The sequence below is a fragment of the Siphateles boraxobius genome, unplaced genomic scaffold, assembly GCF_051911475.1.
Source record: "Siphateles boraxobius isolate OS27281-9 unplaced genomic scaffold, OSU_SipBor_1 130, whole genome shotgun sequence".
NCBI lineage: Eukaryota > Metazoa > Chordata > Actinopteri > Cypriniformes > Leuciscidae > Siphateles > Siphateles boraxobius.
The window spans coordinates 29,144,760-29,165,032 of NW_027508734.1; the positions used below are offsets into that span (position 1 = coordinate 29,144,760).

At 38.8% G+C, this 20,273-nt stretch overlaps 2 protein-coding genes across 5 annotated transcripts; one reads left to right on the top strand and one right to left on the bottom strand.

Annotated features, from left to right (window-relative positions):
- Positions 1 to 462: 462 nt before the first annotated feature.
- lsp1b (lymphocyte specific protein 1 b) lies at positions 463 to 17,847 on the top strand. 3 transcript variants are annotated; one of them, XM_077229049.1, is made up of 14 exons: positions 463 to 798; positions 2,545 to 2,664; positions 3,016 to 3,466; positions 3,583 to 3,692; positions 4,637 to 4,853; positions 6,143 to 6,181; positions 6,973 to 7,016; positions 7,544 to 7,625; positions 8,087 to 8,221; positions 8,850 to 8,948; positions 9,566 to 9,658; positions 9,937 to 10,027; positions 16,771 to 17,210; positions 17,344 to 17,847. In XM_077229049.1, exons 1-12 carry the CDS (start codon positions 740 to 742, stop codon positions 10,018 to 10,020), a joined length of 1,533 nt encoding a protein of 510 aa, XP_077085164.1. In that variant the 5' UTR covers positions 463 to 739; the 3' UTR covers positions 10,021 to 10,027; positions 16,771 to 17,210; positions 17,344 to 17,847. The 3 variants fall into 3 exon arrangements, with proteins under 3 accessions (XP_077085164.1, XP_077085165.1, XP_077085166.1); XM_077229050.1 differs by lacking the exon at positions 6,143 to 6,181; XM_077229051.1 differs by lacking the exon at positions 6,143 to 6,181 and having other exon boundaries at positions 16,771 to 17,184.
- LOC143737506 (uncharacterized) lies at positions 10,018 to 19,184 on the bottom strand. Of its 2 annotated transcripts, XM_077229047.1 has the most exons (4): positions 19,036 to 19,184; positions 18,735 to 18,765; positions 16,751 to 16,838; positions 10,018 to 16,348 (listed from the first exon to the last, which is right to left on the bottom strand). In XM_077229047.1, exon 4 carries the CDS (start codon positions 16,338 to 16,340, stop codon positions 11,997 to 11,999), a length of 4,344 nt encoding a protein of 1,447 aa, XP_077085162.1. In that variant the 5' UTR covers positions 16,341 to 16,348; positions 16,751 to 16,838; positions 18,735 to 18,765; positions 19,036 to 19,184; the 3' UTR covers positions 10,018 to 11,996. The 2 variants fall into 2 exon arrangements, with proteins under 2 accessions (XP_077085162.1, XP_077085163.1); XM_077229048.1 differs by lacking the exon at positions 16,751 to 16,838 and having other exon boundaries at positions 19,036 to 19,140.
- Positions 19,185 to 20,273: the final 1,089 nt, after the last annotated feature.

Consider the following 20,273-nt stretch of genomic DNA (forward strand, 5'->3'; position numbering starts at 1 on the left):
TCTCAGAATAGTTTATATCTCACAATTCTGACTTTATAACACGCAATTCTGACTTTATAACACGCAATTGCGACTTTATAACTCACAATTCTGACTTTATAATTCGCAATTGCGACTTCATATCACGCAATTCTGACTTTATAACTCGCAATTCTGACTTTATAACACGCAATTGCGACTTTATATCACGCAATTCTGACTTTATATCTCGCAATTCTGAGAAATAAAGTCAGAATTGTGAGATAAAAAGTCGCAATTACCTTTTTTATTTTTCATTCTGTGGCGGAAACAAGCTTCCATAGTTATGAGCATAGAGGTTATGGGTAGTGCCTGACAGCGCTGTTAGTGGCCCTGCAATGCAATTCTTTTGGTGTGTGTGTGTGTCTGTGTGTGGTATCATCTTACTCTCCCAGGGGAGCATCACATGACTGGTTAGCTTTCTGCTGATTGGAAGAGAGAACTGGAAAAGACAGGAGAGAGTTTCAAAGCTCCGAATGAAAAACACATGGAGAGCAACAGAGGAAGGGAGTGAGTGGAAGAGAGAGAGAGAGAGAGAGAGAGAGAGAGAGAGAGAGAGAGAGAGAGAGAGACAGACAGACAGACAGACAGACAGAGAGAGAGACAAAATCCTGCTCAGTGAAAGAGGGGGAGCACATTCACACGCTTTAGGGGACTCATAGGAAAGGAGAGAGAATCAGAAAACCAGTCAGATATCGTATTCAGTCAGTGAAACAGAAACATGTCCAACTCAATCCTGCGAAGACATTCCAGCAAAAAGGGATTAGATAACCTCAAGAGGTGAGATGTTCTTTATGTGTGTGTGTGTGTGTGTGTGTGTGTGTGTGTGTGTGTGTGTGTGTGTGTGTGTGTGTGTGTGTGTGTGTGTGTGTGTGCGTGTTTGATTGTGGCCATTTGGTCAGAGGTGAAGTCTGTGATCTACAGTCACACCAGTTTTGTTTTTTTGGTTTTTTTGCCTCTAAATGGAGTATGCTGCAGTTAATTCATTCCTGTTTTATGAATCTTGACTTCTATAACCTAAATGATGACTTTTAAACTCTTATCATGCTGATATTAATGATCTGTTTTAACTAGAAGTGCTGGGTAGCAGCACCAGACTGTCATTAGGACAGTTTATCAGGACCTTTTTACAGTCTATGGGCAGGACAGGGGGGTCAAGAGGGGAAACAGAGCATGAGTTCTTCTGCTGTTTATCAGTTCTTCAGGGTGTTTAGGGGGAAGGGTTCAACTTATTGTCAGTTGTTTTGCAGTCTCTCTGTATTTCATACAAATTTTATAGTCAAAGAATCTACCGACGCAGATATAGTGAGAGCCAAATCATCAGGGCTTCCCATGTGTTTTGAGGGTAGATTATTGTGTTGTTACATAGTCTTGAGTGATTTCATGAAATGATAATGTGTCTGTCCTTGAGGAGGTTTCTGTAGTTAAAGTAAAATCTGTCCCAAAGCCGTCCCAGATGGCTGCTGTTCACACGGCACATGGTGAGTCAATTCATGACATCATATGGAATGGCAATGACAGGCTTCAATAGCTTCTTTTATTACTGGAATTTTCCTGAGAGTGGTGACATCATCAGATCACCCCTTCTCTAAATCTGCTGGATCTCCCCCACCCACTCTGCCCTAAGGACCTGGAGATCCTCTAAACTGAGCTGGAAAAATTGAGCCTTTTTACCACCCAGCCACTCACACTGGGTTTATTAAACAAAGCAAATAGTGCAGTTATTATTGATGTTATAGGGTTAGGCTATACTTTAGGCTATAAGTGACTTTTTAGAGTCACTTATTTGGTGCTATCTAATCTGTTTTTAGCCATAACAGTCAAGAGATTTATGTGTTTTTCTTCTTCCGTGTGTAACATAATATGATCATGGAATTAAGATTTACTGAACTACTGTTTACTTGGAGAAGGATATTCACAATGTTTGTTTGATATGCACAGTAGATAAACAGAGTTCAATTAAATACAGTTGCAATTAGAACACCTTAGTTGCTTATTTATAGGACAGATTAAAGACAATATTATCAATAGTTCATCAGTTCCCAACTTCCCATAGGTGTGTGTAATGTGTATAGCAGGATAGACTTTAGTAAAACTTGTGATTGAATGGGTGATTGTGGAAAACTACGTGGCAATCACCCACCTCTGCACAATTATTGTAAATATTTAGTAAAAGGTGTTGTTCCTGCTATTTTGTTTAGTTCCTGTAATGTCAGCCCCAATAAAGGAAGTTAGTGAGCCATTTCCTGTCAGTGTGAACCCTGCACTTCCTGTCCATGTTTAACTTCCTGTCCATCTCTGACCCTACCTTCTGTCAGATGACCCTTATCATTGTCATAGTAATGATGATGCCTTTGTTCTGAAGATATATACATATCAGCTTCTGTTTACCTTCATGCACAACACAAATGCAGAATTCTTGATTTAGTTATCTTTATTTTTAGTAATTAAAAACATAGTAATTGTGAATGTTGTTATTATTATTCATGTCTTTGTTTGTTCCATTAATTGTTTTTGTGTACACAGGATCACTGTTCAGCGCAGTCTGGAGGATGCAGAAGAAATTGAGAGAGAAAGACGACGGCGTGCAAGAGCCAGTACCTCTACTGAGGCTTCTCAAGCTACTGCACAGACTCTGGACAACCAGTTAGTTTCAAAAACCTAAAAGCATAATCCAGTCTTCATCAAATACTTAAAAGAAACTGTGTTGTGTTTATTTGTTTTGTTTCCATGGAATCCCAACCCCCAGATTGTGGCTCAAACCAACTTTCTCTGTCTTACTCATTGTGTTATGTTAATCTGTTTGTGAGTTTGTACGTGTATATGTGACAAGACCACACCTGTTCTTTTGATTCAGTTACAGAGTCTGTTATTCTATTCTAATCTATTCTATTTTATTCTATTCTATTCTAACAGACTCAACTGTTGTAAGTAGACTAGTTTTTGTATTGGTATCTTAGTGAGAGGGAATTCTGAAAGTGTTTCACTGTTTGTTAGGGGTCAGAATGATGTGGTTTCAAACTCTCCTCCATCCTCTTTGGAAGAGGACGAAGGCTTCAGTGATTGGACACTTCTGAGCAGACGCAAAGAGGAACAAATGGAACATAAAGATGTTAAAACACATCTCAACGGCTCTCGTCCCTCAAAACTCCAGCTCTGTTCTAGCTCTGCTCAACATAGTAAACTGCATGATTTAAACGTGTATGACAGCACCCCATTTATACAGACTCGACCCCCGTTTTCAAATCAGCAAAACCTGGATGAGGATGGTGATGATGAAGACTGGGGTGCCAGAGAGCAGGAAAGAAGGGCTAATATTAAGGCCGCAGAGAGGGAGGAGGGAGAGATCAGACGGTGGTGTGCAGAGGAGGAGGATCCGAGGAGGATGAAAGGTCGTGAATCATCTTTCTGGAAAAAACAAAATCAGAGCTGTAATATGGATGAAAAGGTACAATATCTAAGAAAGCATTTAACCTCAACTCAGTCATGCGTCAAAATCAGTCTTTCAAAGGTACTTCTTGCAGTGAGTGAACATACAAACTTCTGAATATTTTATTTTCACAGAGAGAAAAAAAGGTAGAGATGAAGATATCCTACACCTCCACAGTCCTCCTCCAACAGAATGGGAGACAGTACAGCACAGATAGACAAGAGGCGAGGAGAATACATGACAGGTACAGGCGTAGACAGGCACACACTTCACAACAATACAGCTCAGTTTGGAAGAGACTGCCATTATTTTCAGAGCTTCAAACACATGAATGTATTTAGGTCATTCTTGTTATGCAGCACTTCTTCAGCTTTTAAAGCTAAAGCTTTAAATGAACTTTAGAAAATGAATATGCTTGTGTTAAAGGCTGTTATTGTGTAAATATGCTATAAAAGGAATTTTAAATGATGCTTGGCTCAAGTTAAAGCTTTTAAACTTTATTCATTATAATTATGTACTGTTGTAGCCTATACCTAACAGGATGGAAACAAATATCTAGGACTGGTTACATAAAATGCTTAGACAAGTCTTATAAGTTAGTCATCTAATTTTTTCATTAAGACTTGTCAGAACTTTAAGTCAGTTAATTAAAACAAGACACTGTCTTAACATTGTGGGTGTGTTTATGCAAGTAGCCACTTAAGCGATATATTGCTCATTCAGGGGTTGAGAGTTAGTTTACATGAGGATGTCAACTTGAAGTTAACTTTAATCATTTTTAAATTGAGCTCTAAATTACATTTTGTGATAAGCTTGTTCATCTAGTCTTGTCAATCACAATTTTAAAGCAATATGTGACTGCTTACCTCACTCGTCACTCCCGTGACTGATATGAAAAATCATCTGACATGCTATATGGAGACATAGCTATGCAGGAGAACAGCTTGAGAATAGTGTGCCAATGATTGGGCAGCAATAGAGTGGTTTCACAACTTCCTCAGAACTAATGTCCTTCCTGAGTACAGCGCTTTTAATCTTACTCAGAGAAGTGAAGATACAGAGTAACATGGACACAGTCGATTCAACAGCTCTCAGCAGTCCAGAGAGGTAAAAAAAAAAACTGCATTCGAGGTAGAATACTTTTACTTTTCATGAATCATTTCCCTTTCTCAATCTTGTTATATTTAGTGTGTCGGAGGAAGTGTTTGTGAATAACAGTGAAGAGAACCAGCAGCACAGAGAAACAGAGGATCAGACTCATGAGGAGGTTCTGAGGATGATGAGAGAGGGGGAGAGAGAGAGGAAGAGGAGGGATGTGGTGGAGAAGTTAAAGAGGTTGAGTATATCCAGCGGAGATCCAGAGGAGCCTTTCAGTCCTCTCAGCCCCAGGAGCCCCTCCTACATGGTATGTCATCATCACCATCAGACACCTCACACCTCAAAATGACATTATAATTAAAGATTTGCACACATGCTTCTTAAACAGTATTCAAATTAACATTAACACAGTTTTTAATTGCTGATGACCTGGCATCATTATCTAAATCACAAAGTTGACCTGCCAAACAAATGAAAACATCTGGAATGATTAGTTTTATAGTGTCAATGACGTTTACACTAATGCTTTTTTTTGCATGTGTTGGTCTGAGTTAGGGCTGTCCTGCAGAGTTTAGCTTCCATCCTTAATTACAGTTTTTTCTAATTGCTTACACACAATTTCTGAAACTATGGCTTGTCAACTATCCAATTTTTGTCAGATGTGAGCAAAACATCAGATTTTTGTGCCAGTGTAAGTGCACAACAGGAACAGAACAAAACTGCACATGCGCATTGTCTGGACCATCTGGAAATATACGTTTTAAATGCTATTTGAGAAAAGAAACTAAATTTATGGGACAGTTCGTGTCAGAATGTTGTTGTTTTTTTTTTTTGCTGATTTGAAATATTTTAATTAAATGTGAGTTTTGCCAGCAGTTTTTGTTATTCTTGCATGCCTGAAAATACGATGCAAATATGGCCACCAAGTGAACTTACTTTATTTGAAAGAGACTTCAGGAAGTATTAGAAACTTTTAGTCAGGTTGGTTGGAGCTAAAGTCTGCAGTAAAGTGGCCTACTGTGTACAAGATTGGACACTGCAGAGACTGGGTGATCTTGTTTGTGTCTTCATGTGGGGACAAATGTCTCAAATGATAATAAACCTGGAAAACATATAGGGACCTTTTATGAGGAAATACCTTGATGAAGAAAACATGTTTGTAAAGGGAATAAAAAATTGGTTCATTGGTTTGGTATACAATTATACAGTTGTGGGGGGGGGGGTTTTAGCAGTATTTTTTTTTTTTTTGCTATACAATTTGGTGGTTTCCAGTGCAGAAATGGCTCAAATCACCTTTATGAATAATAACAGATAATGGTTTGATAATGGTAGGTCCTCTGCCTGATATATAAAACATGACATACTACAAAACATGTCTTTGTGCATTCTGCTCAGTGGTGTTTTCACTCTGTAATTATATCTGGTGTCTTCCATGTGCTTTTTTCATGACTCTGACATCTCATGTGCTATGTGTGGTTCTGATATTTTCATTGCAATGGTGTGGGTTGAGGGATAAAGATGACAGAACATGAAGCATCTGCTCTACATTGCTGAGGTGCTTTGTATGTGTGTGCTGTCTTTGCTTGCTGGTTTCAGGCTGAGGGTGAGGAGTGGCAATCAGAAGGTACAAGCTCGGTGAGTTGCTTACTATGTGCATGTGCACGATACTATCGCATTGTACGTTTGAGTGTTTGTGTGTGTCTGCTAGTACTGTGCACCCTACACTTGCTTTATAAAGCTGTGGTTATAATTGCTTTGCATTTGTTTCGTTTATGTCCACGATCATATTCCCTTCCATCTTACTTCTACAATGTTCTGAAAAAAACTGATCCTGATAAAGTTTAGCATTTAGTGAATCATTTTTTTATGTATGAACATTTATGATGACCTCACTGCCCCAAAAATATCCATGTGCACGACTTTTTTTAAAGGCAATAGATCAAGTTCTCAAAAGCACAGGCACATAAGGTGATGACATTTTAAAAACACAGGAAATGGGTGGCAGGAAGACATTTTGTGAACAAATGTATCCTATACTGTTGGGCAAAACTGAACCTTTTTGTGGAAGAAAGTGCAACCAACTACAGGGATTTACAGGCTCAAAAAAGCCAGATACAGGGATTTACAGGGTCAACAAAGCCAGATACAAAGCCTCCAGCAATGAAATTATGAAATAAATCTGCTCACAACATCAATCGGTTGAACTGCTTTTCAGTATTGGCTCAAAATCTTGACAGAGTATGACAACTTTTTGAAATCATTATCTGTTACCCAATTAAGTTGCACTTATTTTTCACTTTTTCCGTTTTGCCTGGAAACATTGCACACAATATTGCCATGAACGTTTTCATGCTTATGACTGTAGGAATTCACACATTTTTTGAATCCATTTACAAATAAATGTTGCTTTACTGTTTAATCTACAGATTACTGAGAGGACTGAGTCTCTAAACCGCTCCATTAAAAAAAAGTAAGTAAAAGTAAACAGTAAGACTTCAGAAACACACATACAGATTGAGATCAATGGATACACGTGATTTATTGTACGATTGTATCAAAAAAACAGCAGGGGCAGGATTGTTTTTCTGTGCTGTGGTATGACATCATGGGTTCATCAGTATTTTCTGTTTTATCAAAACATGTCACATGAATGATTAATTCATGAATGAACAGCTGCTTGAAACATGGTTCGCCTTTCAGGCAGACATGACATGTTTCTCTCTGTGTATCTTTCTCCTATTCACTAAACAGGAAATGATGAAGGATTGTGTAGTGTTTTTTTTTTTATATACATGTATCTCAGAAGCCCGGCTATTCTTTTCCACATTGTTTAATCTTGGCATGAAGTATAAACAAGATACTTTACAGTGCTTTTGTTTGTACCTTACACTACTTTATGAGTCATGGTCCTCTTCATGTCACTGCTTGTTCTGAGATGATCTGTTTCTTGGAAAACAATGGTGCTTTAGGTAATATTTCATATGTTTGTGAAAACAGGAACAGCATAAAGAAAACACAGCCTCCCACGATCATCTCAAAGTTAGATGGCAGATTGGAGCAGTACAACCATGCCATTGAGGTGAATTACCTTCACATGTGCTTGTATAATGTCAATTTCATTGTTAGGCTTTTTGCATATATTCCTGTAAACACACCTGCACAGCTATTCTGCTGCTTTTACATTCATTTCTTTAAACATGCAGGTCTTCTCACCACACCCAGTGCTTACGTACACCTGCTCTGATGTTTACCACACTTATCTCATTGCTGGGGTGCATTCGGACACCCTGCATGCCCAGGCACCTCTTCTATTAGTCATACTGACTCAAACTATTGTGTTCTTAACCCGTCCTCTGTTTTCCTGCCACCTAACTGTCAGGAAGTGTGTTAAAGCCCCATGGCAAGTGTGTGTATAATGGATCCAGGTGTTACTCTTCTTTTGCTACTGGGAGTTACACAGGTGTTTTATCACATAGTCTCTGCTGTGAATCAGATAGCGTAATATTTCCAGTCATAGTGTGTGTTTTTGTGCGTGTGCAGGAGTGCTATAAAGAGGGGAACGTAGTCAAGCTAATGGATGTCCCAACATCACCAGAGCCTGTATCTGCTCGGAAGACCCTGTTTGAGGCGGGGGAAGCCTGGAATCAGAATTCAGCAAGGGCTGTGTCCTCTAAGGTTCATACGGTCATGTTTATCAATAAATGATTTATGTCTGTTAAATAGTTCACTCAAAAAATGGAAATTCTGTCACCATTTTCTCACCCAAGAATGTCTTTCTTTCTTTCTTTCTTTCTTTCTTTCTTTCTTTCTTTCTTTCTTTCTTTCTCTCTTTCTCTCTCTCTCTCTCTCTCTCTCTCTCTCTCTCTCTCTCTCTCTCTCTCTCTCTCTCTCTCTCTCTCTCTCTCTCTCTCTCTCTCTCTCTCTCTCTCTCTCTCTCTCTCTCTCTCTCTCTCTCTCTCTCTCTCTCTCTCTCTCTCTCTCTCTCTCTCACACACCATACAATGAAAGTCACTAGGGTTCAGTGTTGTTTTAGACCCCTCTGACTGTCATTGTATGGACAAAAATATATTTTTTATTTATGTTCCACAAAAGACTGTCATACAGGTTTAGAACAACAATATATGAGAGTAAATAATGTCATAATTTTCATTTTCTGTGAGAAGTGACAGTACACAAAAAAGTGATGGTAAGCTACTGATTAAAATATAGAAGCCTGCTGCGTAATTCCAGGTGTTTCCTTCAGTTGCAGCACAGTCAGTGAGTGAGTAAATGAAAGAATAAATGATATGTTACTCTGATTCAGGATACAGAGGGAATGAATGTGGGCGTGACAGATCTAATTAACCAATGGGTGAAAGGAAACTCTGATGTCAACACCAAGAGTCCCTCCTCTAAAGCAGCTGTAAGTTTATATGGGTCTCTGAATGTTAATCGCATAGTTTCTTTCCTGAATCCTACCAATAGTTAATTTCCTTCTGAATCTTTTGTATCCTCTATTTTTTTTTCTTCAACTTTAGTTCTCTTCTTTCCACTTTTTCTTGTGTCTGCTGTTCTTCTCATCTTTTTCAATAAGGTAAACAATTCCTATCTCTCTTTTTCTCCATGAGTGGGTGGATTTAGGTGGTTTCTCACTCTTTCAAAATGTCAATGGGGTCCACTGGGTTAAAGTCCAATTGCAATAAACTATTGTGGAAGAGTTTTAGAAGACGCCAGCAATTTTAGAATATCTGATGTCTGCTTTGTTTTTGTGACTTTTTGGCTTTAGACTGCTGCTGTGTATGTATATGTGTTTTCTGGATATAATCTATAGAAAATATAAAATATTTTGTATGGTTAAAGTTCATGCTGTGGCAGGTCATGTGATGGGAGAGATACCTGAATAGCCTGTTGTTCAATGAGGCCATCTAGTGGTTTAGGCCTGAACCAAGGGGGGGAAAAATGTTTTAAAAAAAAACTTTTAGGTAAAAAAAAACATTAATCCTAACTGTGACATTTATTATCTTTCTTTGTGTGTGTTAGTGTCAGGATGTTAAGGCTGGTGAGGTGCGTAACATAAAATCCATGTGGGAGAATCTGGGAGACAACTTGTCACAGGATAAACCATGCGCAAAGGTACATCAAAACTCCTTGTGACACTAAACCATGAACAACCCATACAGAAACCTTCTTCTAAACTGCTGTTAGGTTAAGGTTAGGTTAATTGTTCAAAAACAACCCATAAACAACAATCAGTATCAGTTCTTATAATCATCATTTGAGTTTGGCTGTTCACATTGAGCACAGGCTCATTATCTTGCATTTGTAAAGTGTTATTTTAGATTTAGTAGTACTTAAGTCCCCTTCACTTGGTTGTATAGGTTTAAAGGTTAATTTGATCTTTACCTTTTTAGGGATCATCTGGAAAAAGGTACAAATTTGTTGTGAGTGGCCATGGGAAGTACGAGAAGGTCTTCATTGATAATGACACAAACTAAGGATCAAGTAAGAAATTTATTTTCTTTATTCAAAATAACAAAATATAAATTCAGCATGTTTATTACTACACAGACATAATTCATGCTTTACTAGAGTAACTAAAGTATGATAATGTGCTGTACATTAGCTTGGTTGTATACCGCTGATTATCTACAGAAACAAACACAATAATATGAAATTAACTTCTGGGTGCACACGGTAGAGTGTGTGTATGATGATTAATTGTTAAAGAGTGTTTATTGTAGTTTCTCACTGTTCTAAATCATGACAATATATGTGATGGTTCCATTTGTAGTGTTTATTTAGGATATATGTAGCCAGTTGTCTTCTTTTGCAACAGAGATCCCTGAAGTACAAGGGCTGCCAAAATGATCGTCTTATAAAGTGTCTTCTTGCTTGGAGCTCTGGGTAGTATTCAGTAAATGTCACATGCCTGCTGTCTCACCTATCAGTCTAATTGTGACACTGAACTACAAATGAATCCATGAGCATGAAATCACTTGCAACATTTCACTAGAAATGTGTCAGTAAGAAAACATCCAAAACTCAAATGGTTTTAACTTAAAAGAAAAGTACAAATGAACACATCTGAAACTAGTTTATAGGGTTTTGTTTCATTATCAACATATTAAGATTTAAAATTTTATTTAAATGTCTTTCCTTCATATTCTAGTTATACCTTTCCAATATCCCTCTGACCTTTTTGAAATGAACAACACTGCCGTCATGTCATATCTCATGCCGTCATGTCATATCTCATGCCGTCATGTCATATCTAGGGCTGTCACTTTACGTTCGAAAATCGATTGCACAATCGATCGGACCAACCAACACAAGTTTCGAAAACGAAAATAGGGAATCGATTTAAACTGCCTTTTTTTAAACCAAAAATGTGTTTTAGGTAGACAGATTAATACAGTACACAGAACATGTAGGATGTTGGAAAATAACAATGTCTGTTCTGTTAACCAAATGCTTTTTAATATTTGCTATTACCTCAGTGCAAGTGAACAAGCGCGCCGTTATTTGTTGCTTAGTGACGTGTGTGTTCAAGCAACCCAGAAATGCGCAGATTCTGCGCAATACGCTGTATTTAATATATCATGAGGACTCACGAGTTGCGTATTTGCGCTAAATCCACGCAGATTTGGCTCACACGAACTTCCCCAGCAAAGTGAGTAAACATAGAAACACGCCAAATTGACTCGTGATATGACAGCGTAACCCGCCAAAGTTCATTTTCATCCGAATTTGGCGGGTGTTAATTTCAATCCTTGAATGTTGCACTCCTGTTTGTCATTGTGCAAAAAACTTCACGCCAATAAATCATCAGAAATATTTATAAGACTTGTGCGCGTCTCAAGCGCCCTCTTTACGTTCGTCCTAATGCCTAGTTGTCCGTGGATTTGCCAATATTTGGTGTTGAAAATGGAAACGTCTTTAGACATGGAAAAATCGATTTTACAATCGATTCAATGAACACATATGTCTCAAAAATCGAACAGGATTTTTTCACAAAAGTGACAGCCCTAGTCATATCTCATGAGCAGGGCTCTTAACACAGCTCAGGACGTCACATTCTGAAACACTCTATTCAGAACACGTCAGCTCGCACCACCCATCTTGACTGACGTGAGCAAACGTAAACTCAGTATCCATCCACATTGCTCTCTAAGCCGCTTTCCTTTTTTGATCATTCTCATCATTACGTTTTCAGCCCTTGCTCACTTCCTCACTCGCCACATCCCGAACAGCTGCACCTATCAGTCGCTCTCTCAATGCAGGAATGACTAGGCCTCAATTTCTGCTGACCAGCCCATTACTGCACTGCTCAAGGCAGAGTGCAGTGTATAGTTTGTTTGTCTCGTCGTTGATTTCATGAAGAAAAAGGAAATTACATTTACAGCACTACAATACTACATAATTGGATAATTTTGTAGTTGAAATCAACTTTACATGTACATTTGAAATTCAATCAAACATCTGCCATTATTTCTGTAGATGTACCAAATCCTTTGGCTGTTCTGTTGAAGTCTTTTGGCTCTTCACCTTTCTGTTTGCGATTCAGCAGCCCTCTTTCAAAGGCTGTAGCTATTTTGTTGAGAGGTTTTGCAGCTGCCTCCTTCAGCTTCCGGGCATCGAAGCGCGGGCTGTAGAGAAGGATGGGCAGACGGTTGACGAAGGATGGGACCAACTGGCCATCCTTCTCTATGTTTTTCCGCTCTTCCTCGGTTTTGTTGCTATGTATCTGCTTCATAATGTTCTCCTTTGTGGAAAACATATGAAAAAGTACAGCATCCCACATCTTTGTTACCTTGGGGTCCTCTTTCTTTTTGACCACGTCCTGTCCACCTGATGACTGTTCTTTGTCCCTTGCAGACTTGCCTTTACCACTTATTTTTATATCTGTTTTCTGGGCATTTTGCTCTGCATCAGGCTCTGGAAAACTGGGGGCATCAGGTTCAACAACCATGTGCTTTTTCAGCCTTGTCCAGCCACTGAGTTTGGTCTTCAGGCCTTTGGGTTTTTGAGTATTCTTAGGTTCATTTAGTCTCTTCTGATCATCTGGTGTGGGTTCAGAGGGAGTCTCTTTGTTAAACTTGCCATCTTCAGTGGCTACAGGCTCATTTTGTCTTTCAGTGGTTAATGAATCTTTTAAACACTTTAGAGGTTTTGAGGTATCAGACTTTAACAATTTAACTGTGATGAGATCAATTTCTGAGTCCTGAGCAGTTATATGTTGTGCCTTTACATCCATATTAGATGCTTTGGCTTCTGTCTGGGATTTAACACCGCTTTCCTCAGATGAAGAGAGTGGTAGAGATTTGGCGGCCTTGAGAAGCATGGCAGCAAGACTATTTTCTGCGCTTGGAGCTTTGCAAAAAGTCTTGACAATTGAACACGGTAAATTAGCCTTTTGAGTGTCAGATTTTATGGATTCGGACTGCACACTATCCATTTTCAATTTGGTGTCCTGGGGTATGTTAATTGTTGGTTTGAGTGAATTTCTTTGTAATGCTGTTGAATTGTTTGATTTAGATTCAATTTTAACTTTAAATGCAGCTTTGGAATCAGTGTTGGTTTTATTTGAGACCTGTAAGTCTGATTCCAAATCTATCAATGGGTCTTTTGTAACACCACAGATGGGTTTTAAGTCTTCATTGCAGTTGTCTTGTTTAGAAGATTTATCCATTGCCAAGTGTGTGACTAGAGCCTCAGAGTAACGTGCAGGTGAAAATACCTGTCCATCTGAGGGAATTTTGGATGATATATTTATTTTGTTTGGAGGGCTTGGAATAGATTTCACATTGTTGTCATGTTTCTGCATCTGCTGACCTTTGGTTTCTTCTGTGTTTTGGTTGATTTTATCTTTGGATTTCAAGGAGGGAGGTGTTGAATTTGGGTTTAATAAAACTACACTTTTATTTGCTCTTGATTTAGAGTGAACTACCGCATTAGATACATCTGATTTAAATGTGTTTGCAAGTTGAGATGCCTCTGTTTTAGAGGGACTTTTAGTAAATATATCTGTTTTAGGGGGGCTTGGACGATTAAATATATCTGATTTGGGCAAAACTACAGGATTGGCTGCACAAGACTTATCTGAGTCTTCATGTCTGGTTATTTCTGTCTTTGAGTCTGTAAAGATAGATGAACCTAACCTTGATCGAGCTGTAGATTTAGTTTCCTCTGGCTTTAAAAGGGCTGCACGTTTAATATCAGGTGGGACTTTAATGTAACTTCTGGTGTCTGCAGATGGCATTCTAGAGTCTGTATTTACAGTGAAACCTTCATTGTTGGTGTTTATGACATTGTGGAGTTGATTGCCTGTAATGATGGCAGTAGAAGAATCACAGACAGCAGAGTAAGTTCCTAAATAACTTTTGGATAAACATGGCAAGGTTATCTCCTCTTGATTTGCAGAATCCTTCATCATTTTCACCGATGCAGGATTAAAACTTTCTGTTGGATATATAAATCTGTGTGCAGTCTCTGACTGCACTGTTTGCAGTGGGATATTTTGAACTGACAAGACATTTTTTGTTAACAATCCGGTTATATTTGAGTTCTGAATATTTGATTGCACCTGGGGAAAAGGGTAAGTTGGCATTTTTTTCCCCTCTGCTGCAAAAGGAGGGGTGGGGATGTCTGTAGATCCTGAATTTAGTTGTCTAGGAGTGTTTAGTTGTTTAGTTGCTACAGCAGTGGGGTTTACAATCATTCTTAAAGGTGTAATTTGAAGCCCATGGTACATTGCATCTTCAGGATTTAAAGCTAGGGGCTTTGGTTGTACTCCAGGGATTGTCTCTCGCTCCTTTAAACTTTGATCTGCTATTTCTGAAGTGGGATTATTGGTTTCGATTTCAGTTTTGTCAGTTACTAGTACCGTAATACTTGCTTGGTTTGTCATCGCGATTTGCGAGGGCAGTGCAGCCACTGAAGTTTTTAACGCCTTTAAATCTCCCAAGGATTTCTCTGCATTGAAATCAGATATAATGCTAAGCCTTTCTTGAGATGTCTCGTTTGGAGTTTTGGACATGCAATTCTCATATGTCATGTTTTTAATATCTTCTGGTACTTCAGGCTTAGACACAGATAGATCACCATATGAATTCCTCTTGATTCCACCATAAGCAATATATTCAACAGGTGTCAAACCATAGTATGTTGACTTTCGTTTCGAGATGTTCATATCATTTTGGAATGGCTTCTGGTTGCCCACAAACCGTGCGGGTGGTCTTGGTGACCAGTATACAGGAGTACTGGGAGTTTGGTAGTTTCGGGAAGGTGCAGGCATGGATGTTTCCTGACTTGCATCTGTTGGAGCAGACTTGGCTGGTGTCATTATACAGGTTTCTGAAGTTTCAGTTTTAGTCATTGGATACTCCTGTATAACTGTAGATGTAAGCACCTCACATGCTCTAGAGCTTGACTTACTAGCCTCGGTAGAGGTCTTAGATAAGGAAACTTCACATTTAGAAATCTTTGGTGTCAAGCATTCCTCAGAAAAGGCATGAGAAATGAGTGGTTTGAGTCCTGTGGCAAACACAACACCATTTGGAATGGAATTCGTTATTTTATCCACAGCAATTTTTTTAAGGCCATCATCATGATCAGCTGCTGCCCTCTGAGCTTTTACATTAATCAGTGAGGGAGGTTGGAGCCATTGATTTTGAGATATGGGTCCCTGATGGTTTTCTGTAGAGACTCTTGCCTCCATTGTGGAGGATAATGTAGAGTTGAATGCAAACAAGGGTTGATTATTTGCAGAAGCTTCAAAAACAGGTCTTACTGAGCTTACACGTGTATTCATCTGACAAGGTGGCATTTGGAATTCATACCTGGATTCATCTATCACTGTATTTTTTGCAATAGATGGTGCTTCTCCCTGTAAAGCAGAACCACAAGTCCAGGAGTCTTGAATAGAGGGCTTTGATATCTTATAAAATGAAGTTTTTGGAGTATAAATCGTTGTTTGTGGAAAAGCAGCAATTTTCTCCACTGTGGAAGTCTTGACTTGTGACCCAGCTGTTTCCATGACGTGACTATTTGTGAGAGGTGTGTGAGTAGTGAGTGCAGGTGCAACGTTTTTATATCCTTCCACATTGGATTGGTTCACTGGAACCTGATAGATTGATGGTTGTGTCTGGGAACCCGGTGCACAGGCTGATGTCAAATTTGGAGCGGGAGGTCGAACTGTAGCCAAAGGGGGGGTTTGTATTTGCACTGAGGCTTGATAGGTCTGTTGTTCGCCGAATGTGCCATGCGTCATCCTTACTCTTGAGGAACTGGACTGAAGTGTTTGACTGAAGGCTATCTCAAAGGATGAATCTGGGTCTGTGTCTGTGGCCTGCTCTGAGTCATCGTCAAAAAGGATTGATGAGCATGTGTAAAGAGGTGCTATCTGGTGCTCCAGCGATCGGGCAGGGTAAGAGTACGATTGTGCAGACAGTGTCGGGGTGGAACTGTAGTGTGAGCTGTTGGTGGGGTAAAAGTATGGGGAGGGGGAGCGAAGGCAGAAAGGGCTGCTGGAGGAATATCGAGACTCGAGGGTCCTGCTATAGAGAGGGGTTTCTGGAGTCCTTGGAGGTGTGGAGTGGTCACTGTGCTCCAGGTCAGGGCTGGCCTCATTTACTGGTGACAGGTTTGACCGGAATGGGATGGGTGTCTGAGAGGAAGAGCTGACTTTCTTTTTGGCACTTTTCTTCAGGAGTTTCTGCAGACGGGCATTGTCTGGCCCTGGTTTTGGCAGTATAGGGGGAGGGTACTGCTCTGGAAGCAAACTAGACTGACTACCATAACTTAAAGCCATCAGCATTTCAACACCTGCATTGAAAACAAGCCACAAATACTAGTATTAAAAAAAACATCCAATTCATACTGAATGCTAACTTTGGTTTTAAACTTTAAACTTAATCTCTATTTTTCTTCATATTAACTATGAATTTCACTCCATCGTCATGCTTAAATAATTCAAATGTCTGGATTCCATTTTGGCTTAATTTCAAATTTCTGAATGAAAATTGTTTCAAAGTAAGCCCTACACATATTTATTTTATTTTTGATATAACTTAAACAACAGTGTTATGTATTTGAGGCCTATTGTATGTCCAAACCCAGAAGCTAATTTGAAATTTAATTTTTACTTGAGGGTTATTTGCAGGGTTTACTTTTCACTCTTAAATTAATATATATATATATATGTGTGGTTAATGCAAAATAACTGACCTCTCTCTATCTCTCTTTAGCTGGCTGCTGGACACAAAGATGTCTGAAGACAGGAGGCTGATGCGATCACCGTCCTTCAGTTATTGCACTGTTAAAAAAAATGTAAACCCAGTAAATTTGACTTTTACATTTTAAATGCTGCCTTACGTTGAGTAAAATCAAAGTGGTGCCAAAGCCACAATCACTTTGAATAATTGTACTGATGAAGAAAATCATAAAATTGGGAAAAAGTGAATTATTGTAACAAGTTACATATTTGTAAACAAGGATGCTGTTTTAATCACAAATGACAGTTACAGTGTGGTTATTAGTTACAATAAAATCACATTAATGTGTAAAACCATAAATCAGGGGTGTTCAATCCTGCTCCTTGAGGGCCACGTATTTAGTTCCAAGTTCCAACACAACTTCCTGCCTTAAAGTTTGTAATGAGCGTGATTTTTTTTCCCAAACCACTTCAGCGGAAATCCCGCCCTGCAGCCGATTTCATTGGTTTAGTTTACAGTGACGGGTAGGTTTAGGGATCAGTGTTTGGTGTAGGCAATCAGTACAGTAATTGACATGATCAATGAAAATTTTCGAATCGGCTGCAGGGCGGGATTTCCACTGAAGTGGTTTGGGGGGAAAATCACGCTTGTTGTGATCCTGAAGACTTTGATTGGCTGGTTCAGGTGTGTTTAACTAAGGCTAGAGCTAAACTCAGCTGGTAGACCTTAAGGAACAGAATTCAACACCTCTTAAAAATAAAGATTTTTGTGGAAAAAAAAAGTAATTTACAGAATGTAAATTCTCATATATATATATATATATATACACACACACACATTTTGTCAAAATGTTGAATGATTTCTTTATAGCTGATACAAATTTTCTTTTAGTTTAAATAGCGTTTTCATTCTGAGCATTCTTACTCTCGATGTCCTGCTCTCAATTAGTTTTCTTTCCTCTCTTATGATTTTCTTTTAGAATATTGTCTCCATATAAGTGAGTAATATTCTGTTAAGTATAGCATTACACAGTCAACACATGTAAAACAATCAACGAAACATCTGTGCAGTGTAAGGTGTATTTGTCACAAATAAAACTCGTCAATTTTCGGGTGAGTGTTTTGTCTCACTGTTCATCCATACTGTTGAAAATATGTCCTCTACAATTCCATACATACATATAGAATATAAATAGTAAGTTGTAGAATGTCTTTCCATGTTAACATTTAGACATCCTGCAGTTCACAGGCGTGACGAAATACCGTGATTTTGTTTACCATGAACAAGTTTTTTTTTTTTTAGGGAAGTATGTTTGTCCTCTGTTAATATGTTAATGTGCATACATGATGCATACATGATGCTTTCATATGACAGAATTTATTAAATTCAAATTCACCATTATACAGAATATCCTAAAAGTCTAGTCAATATTATAATATTCTTCTGCATACATGCAGTCTGTGACTAACTCTGTATCTGGGTTACTTTAGTATCTGTGTGTATTCTAGTGCCTGTGTGACAGTAGTATCCCTGAAATGTGATCTTGAGCTGCTCTACGTTTTATTTTTGCCCACTGAAAGACTGCACATCCTGGAACCACAATAAGATAAACACGACCCCAGCCTCAATTCTCACACAACAGCACAGAGGTGGAAATTACTTTAACTACTTTCATTAGAATGCATTTAATAGTTATCTCATAATAAATAAGATAATTCGTTTTTTTTATCTTGAATTACTGTGTATCTGGTTGACAAACTTTTTAACCTCAGTGATCTAATTCCCTGCCTTTCCTTAGACGTGTGAGATGTCTGAGTGCTGAAGACCTGAGACATGCCTGTTTGATATAGGCTCTGTTCTATTAACAATTGAAATACTTCCTGCTAAATCGTTGTCTGTTCACTATTGTGTATTGTAACACATACAACTGCAGTATTTTTTTTTTTATTAAATGCTTCAGGTAGGATGATCGTGCTATAAGCATTCATGAGACTTACAGTGAGGCCAGAAGAGAGAGATGATGCTGATCTGCAAAAGATATGAACAGAATTAAAATCACTTAAGTACTTAAGTAAGGTGCACAAATACCACACACTGGCCAGTCATGTTATATATATACCAAACAAAGATCTTAAATGACAAAAGCAGCTTTCAATGGTTTTAAAGCAGGCACTTTGACACTAGTGCTAGTTAGCACAATGAGCAGAGGCATTACGTCTCTCACAGAGCCATGCACAAGACAACCACTTACAGATACACTGTTAATGAAAGCTAAACTGTGCATTTTTTTGTTTTTACCTGTGCAAGTATTGCTGTACAATTAAGTTTGCGTCTGCTGGGTCCAACTCTGTGCGAGTGTGGTGGGGGAAGATTAGTAGAACAGAGCAACAGGACATGGTGACCTACCCCTTTTCCATGCCAAAAATAAAACTCATCGCTCTGAATTCAATCTGCGCTCTGACAGCCAGTGAGATTTAACCAGCAGGGGCTTTCCACTTCACCTGAAACATATGACAGGCCCAGTGCATGTGTTAGGTTATCAAAAGTCTTTCCCAATTGCTATCTTTGCATGCATTTATGATATTGAAGGCATGGAATTGCTGTGTTACAATGTATGCAGAGGTAATATTTTTAATATTCTGCTGATACATTTTGGTTGTGGCATGGGTGCAGATTTACATTTAAAATCGGCATGTAACAGTTTCAATAGTCTCTTGTGACATATATCTGGCTCTGTGGGTAGCAGGGTACAGCAAGACGGTCCCTGGTTCAAGTCATTGGCGGCTGAGCCAGGAGTCCTTTCTGTGTGGAGTTTGCATGTTCTCCCTGTGTCTGCGTGGGTTTCCTCCGGGTGCTCCGGTTTCCCCCACAATTCAAAAACATGCAGTATAGGTGAATTGGAGATGCTAAATTGTCCTTAGGTGTGAATGTGTGAGTGTGTGAGCCATGTAATAGGGAGGATTGTGAAAAGACCTGGCAACCTACCCCAGAAAAATGATTGCCTAGAAAATTCATGAACAGTCTCTCGCGTATAGCGAGTGATGGCTAAAGAATCTCGGATACGACTGAAATCGACTGAAAAGAGTCGGATACGACTGAAATGGTTAATGAGAGAGAGAGAGAGAGAGAGAGAGAGAGAGAGAGAGAGAGAGAGAGAGAGAGAGAGAGAGAGATGTATCTGCATCTGCTTAAAACGACTTTTCGAACATGAAAAAAATGTAGGACAAACTTGATTTTGTTCACTCACTGGGAATTGATTGGTTTGTTGGATGGTTGTGGTTTGCTATTGTTGGGATCTCTTGTGAGTGACAGGCTGTCCCGCCCTCGCCCCAGTGAACGTGTCATCAGACAAGAGATGTCTCTGCAAGTGGGAGTGGAAGTATTTTGATTAAAGATTTTCAAGGCACATGAATTAAAAAATGTATGATGTGCACGGGTAAATCATTTATAATATGCAGCAATATTACATAAGAAATAAAAACTCAATTTTGATTTCACTGTGACTTTTATGCATATTTAAATTCAAACTATAAAAA

Coding starts and splice junctions, on each gene's coding strand:
- lsp1b (XM_077229049.1), top strand. CDS start 740: ATGTCCAACTCAATCCTGCGAAGACATTCCAGCAAAAAGGGATTAGAT. Junction 7,017..7,543: donor AACCGCTCCATTAAAAAAAA/GTAAGTAAAAGT, acceptor TTGTGAAAACAG/GAACAGCATAAAGAAAACAC. Junction 9,659..9,936: donor AGGATAAACCATGCGCAAAG/GTACATCAAAAC, acceptor TTACCTTTTTAG/GGATCATCTGGAAAAAGGTA.
- LOC143737506 (XM_077229047.1), bottom strand. CDS start 16,340: ATGCTGATGGCTTTAAGTTATGGTAGTCAGTCTAGTTTGCTTCCAGAG.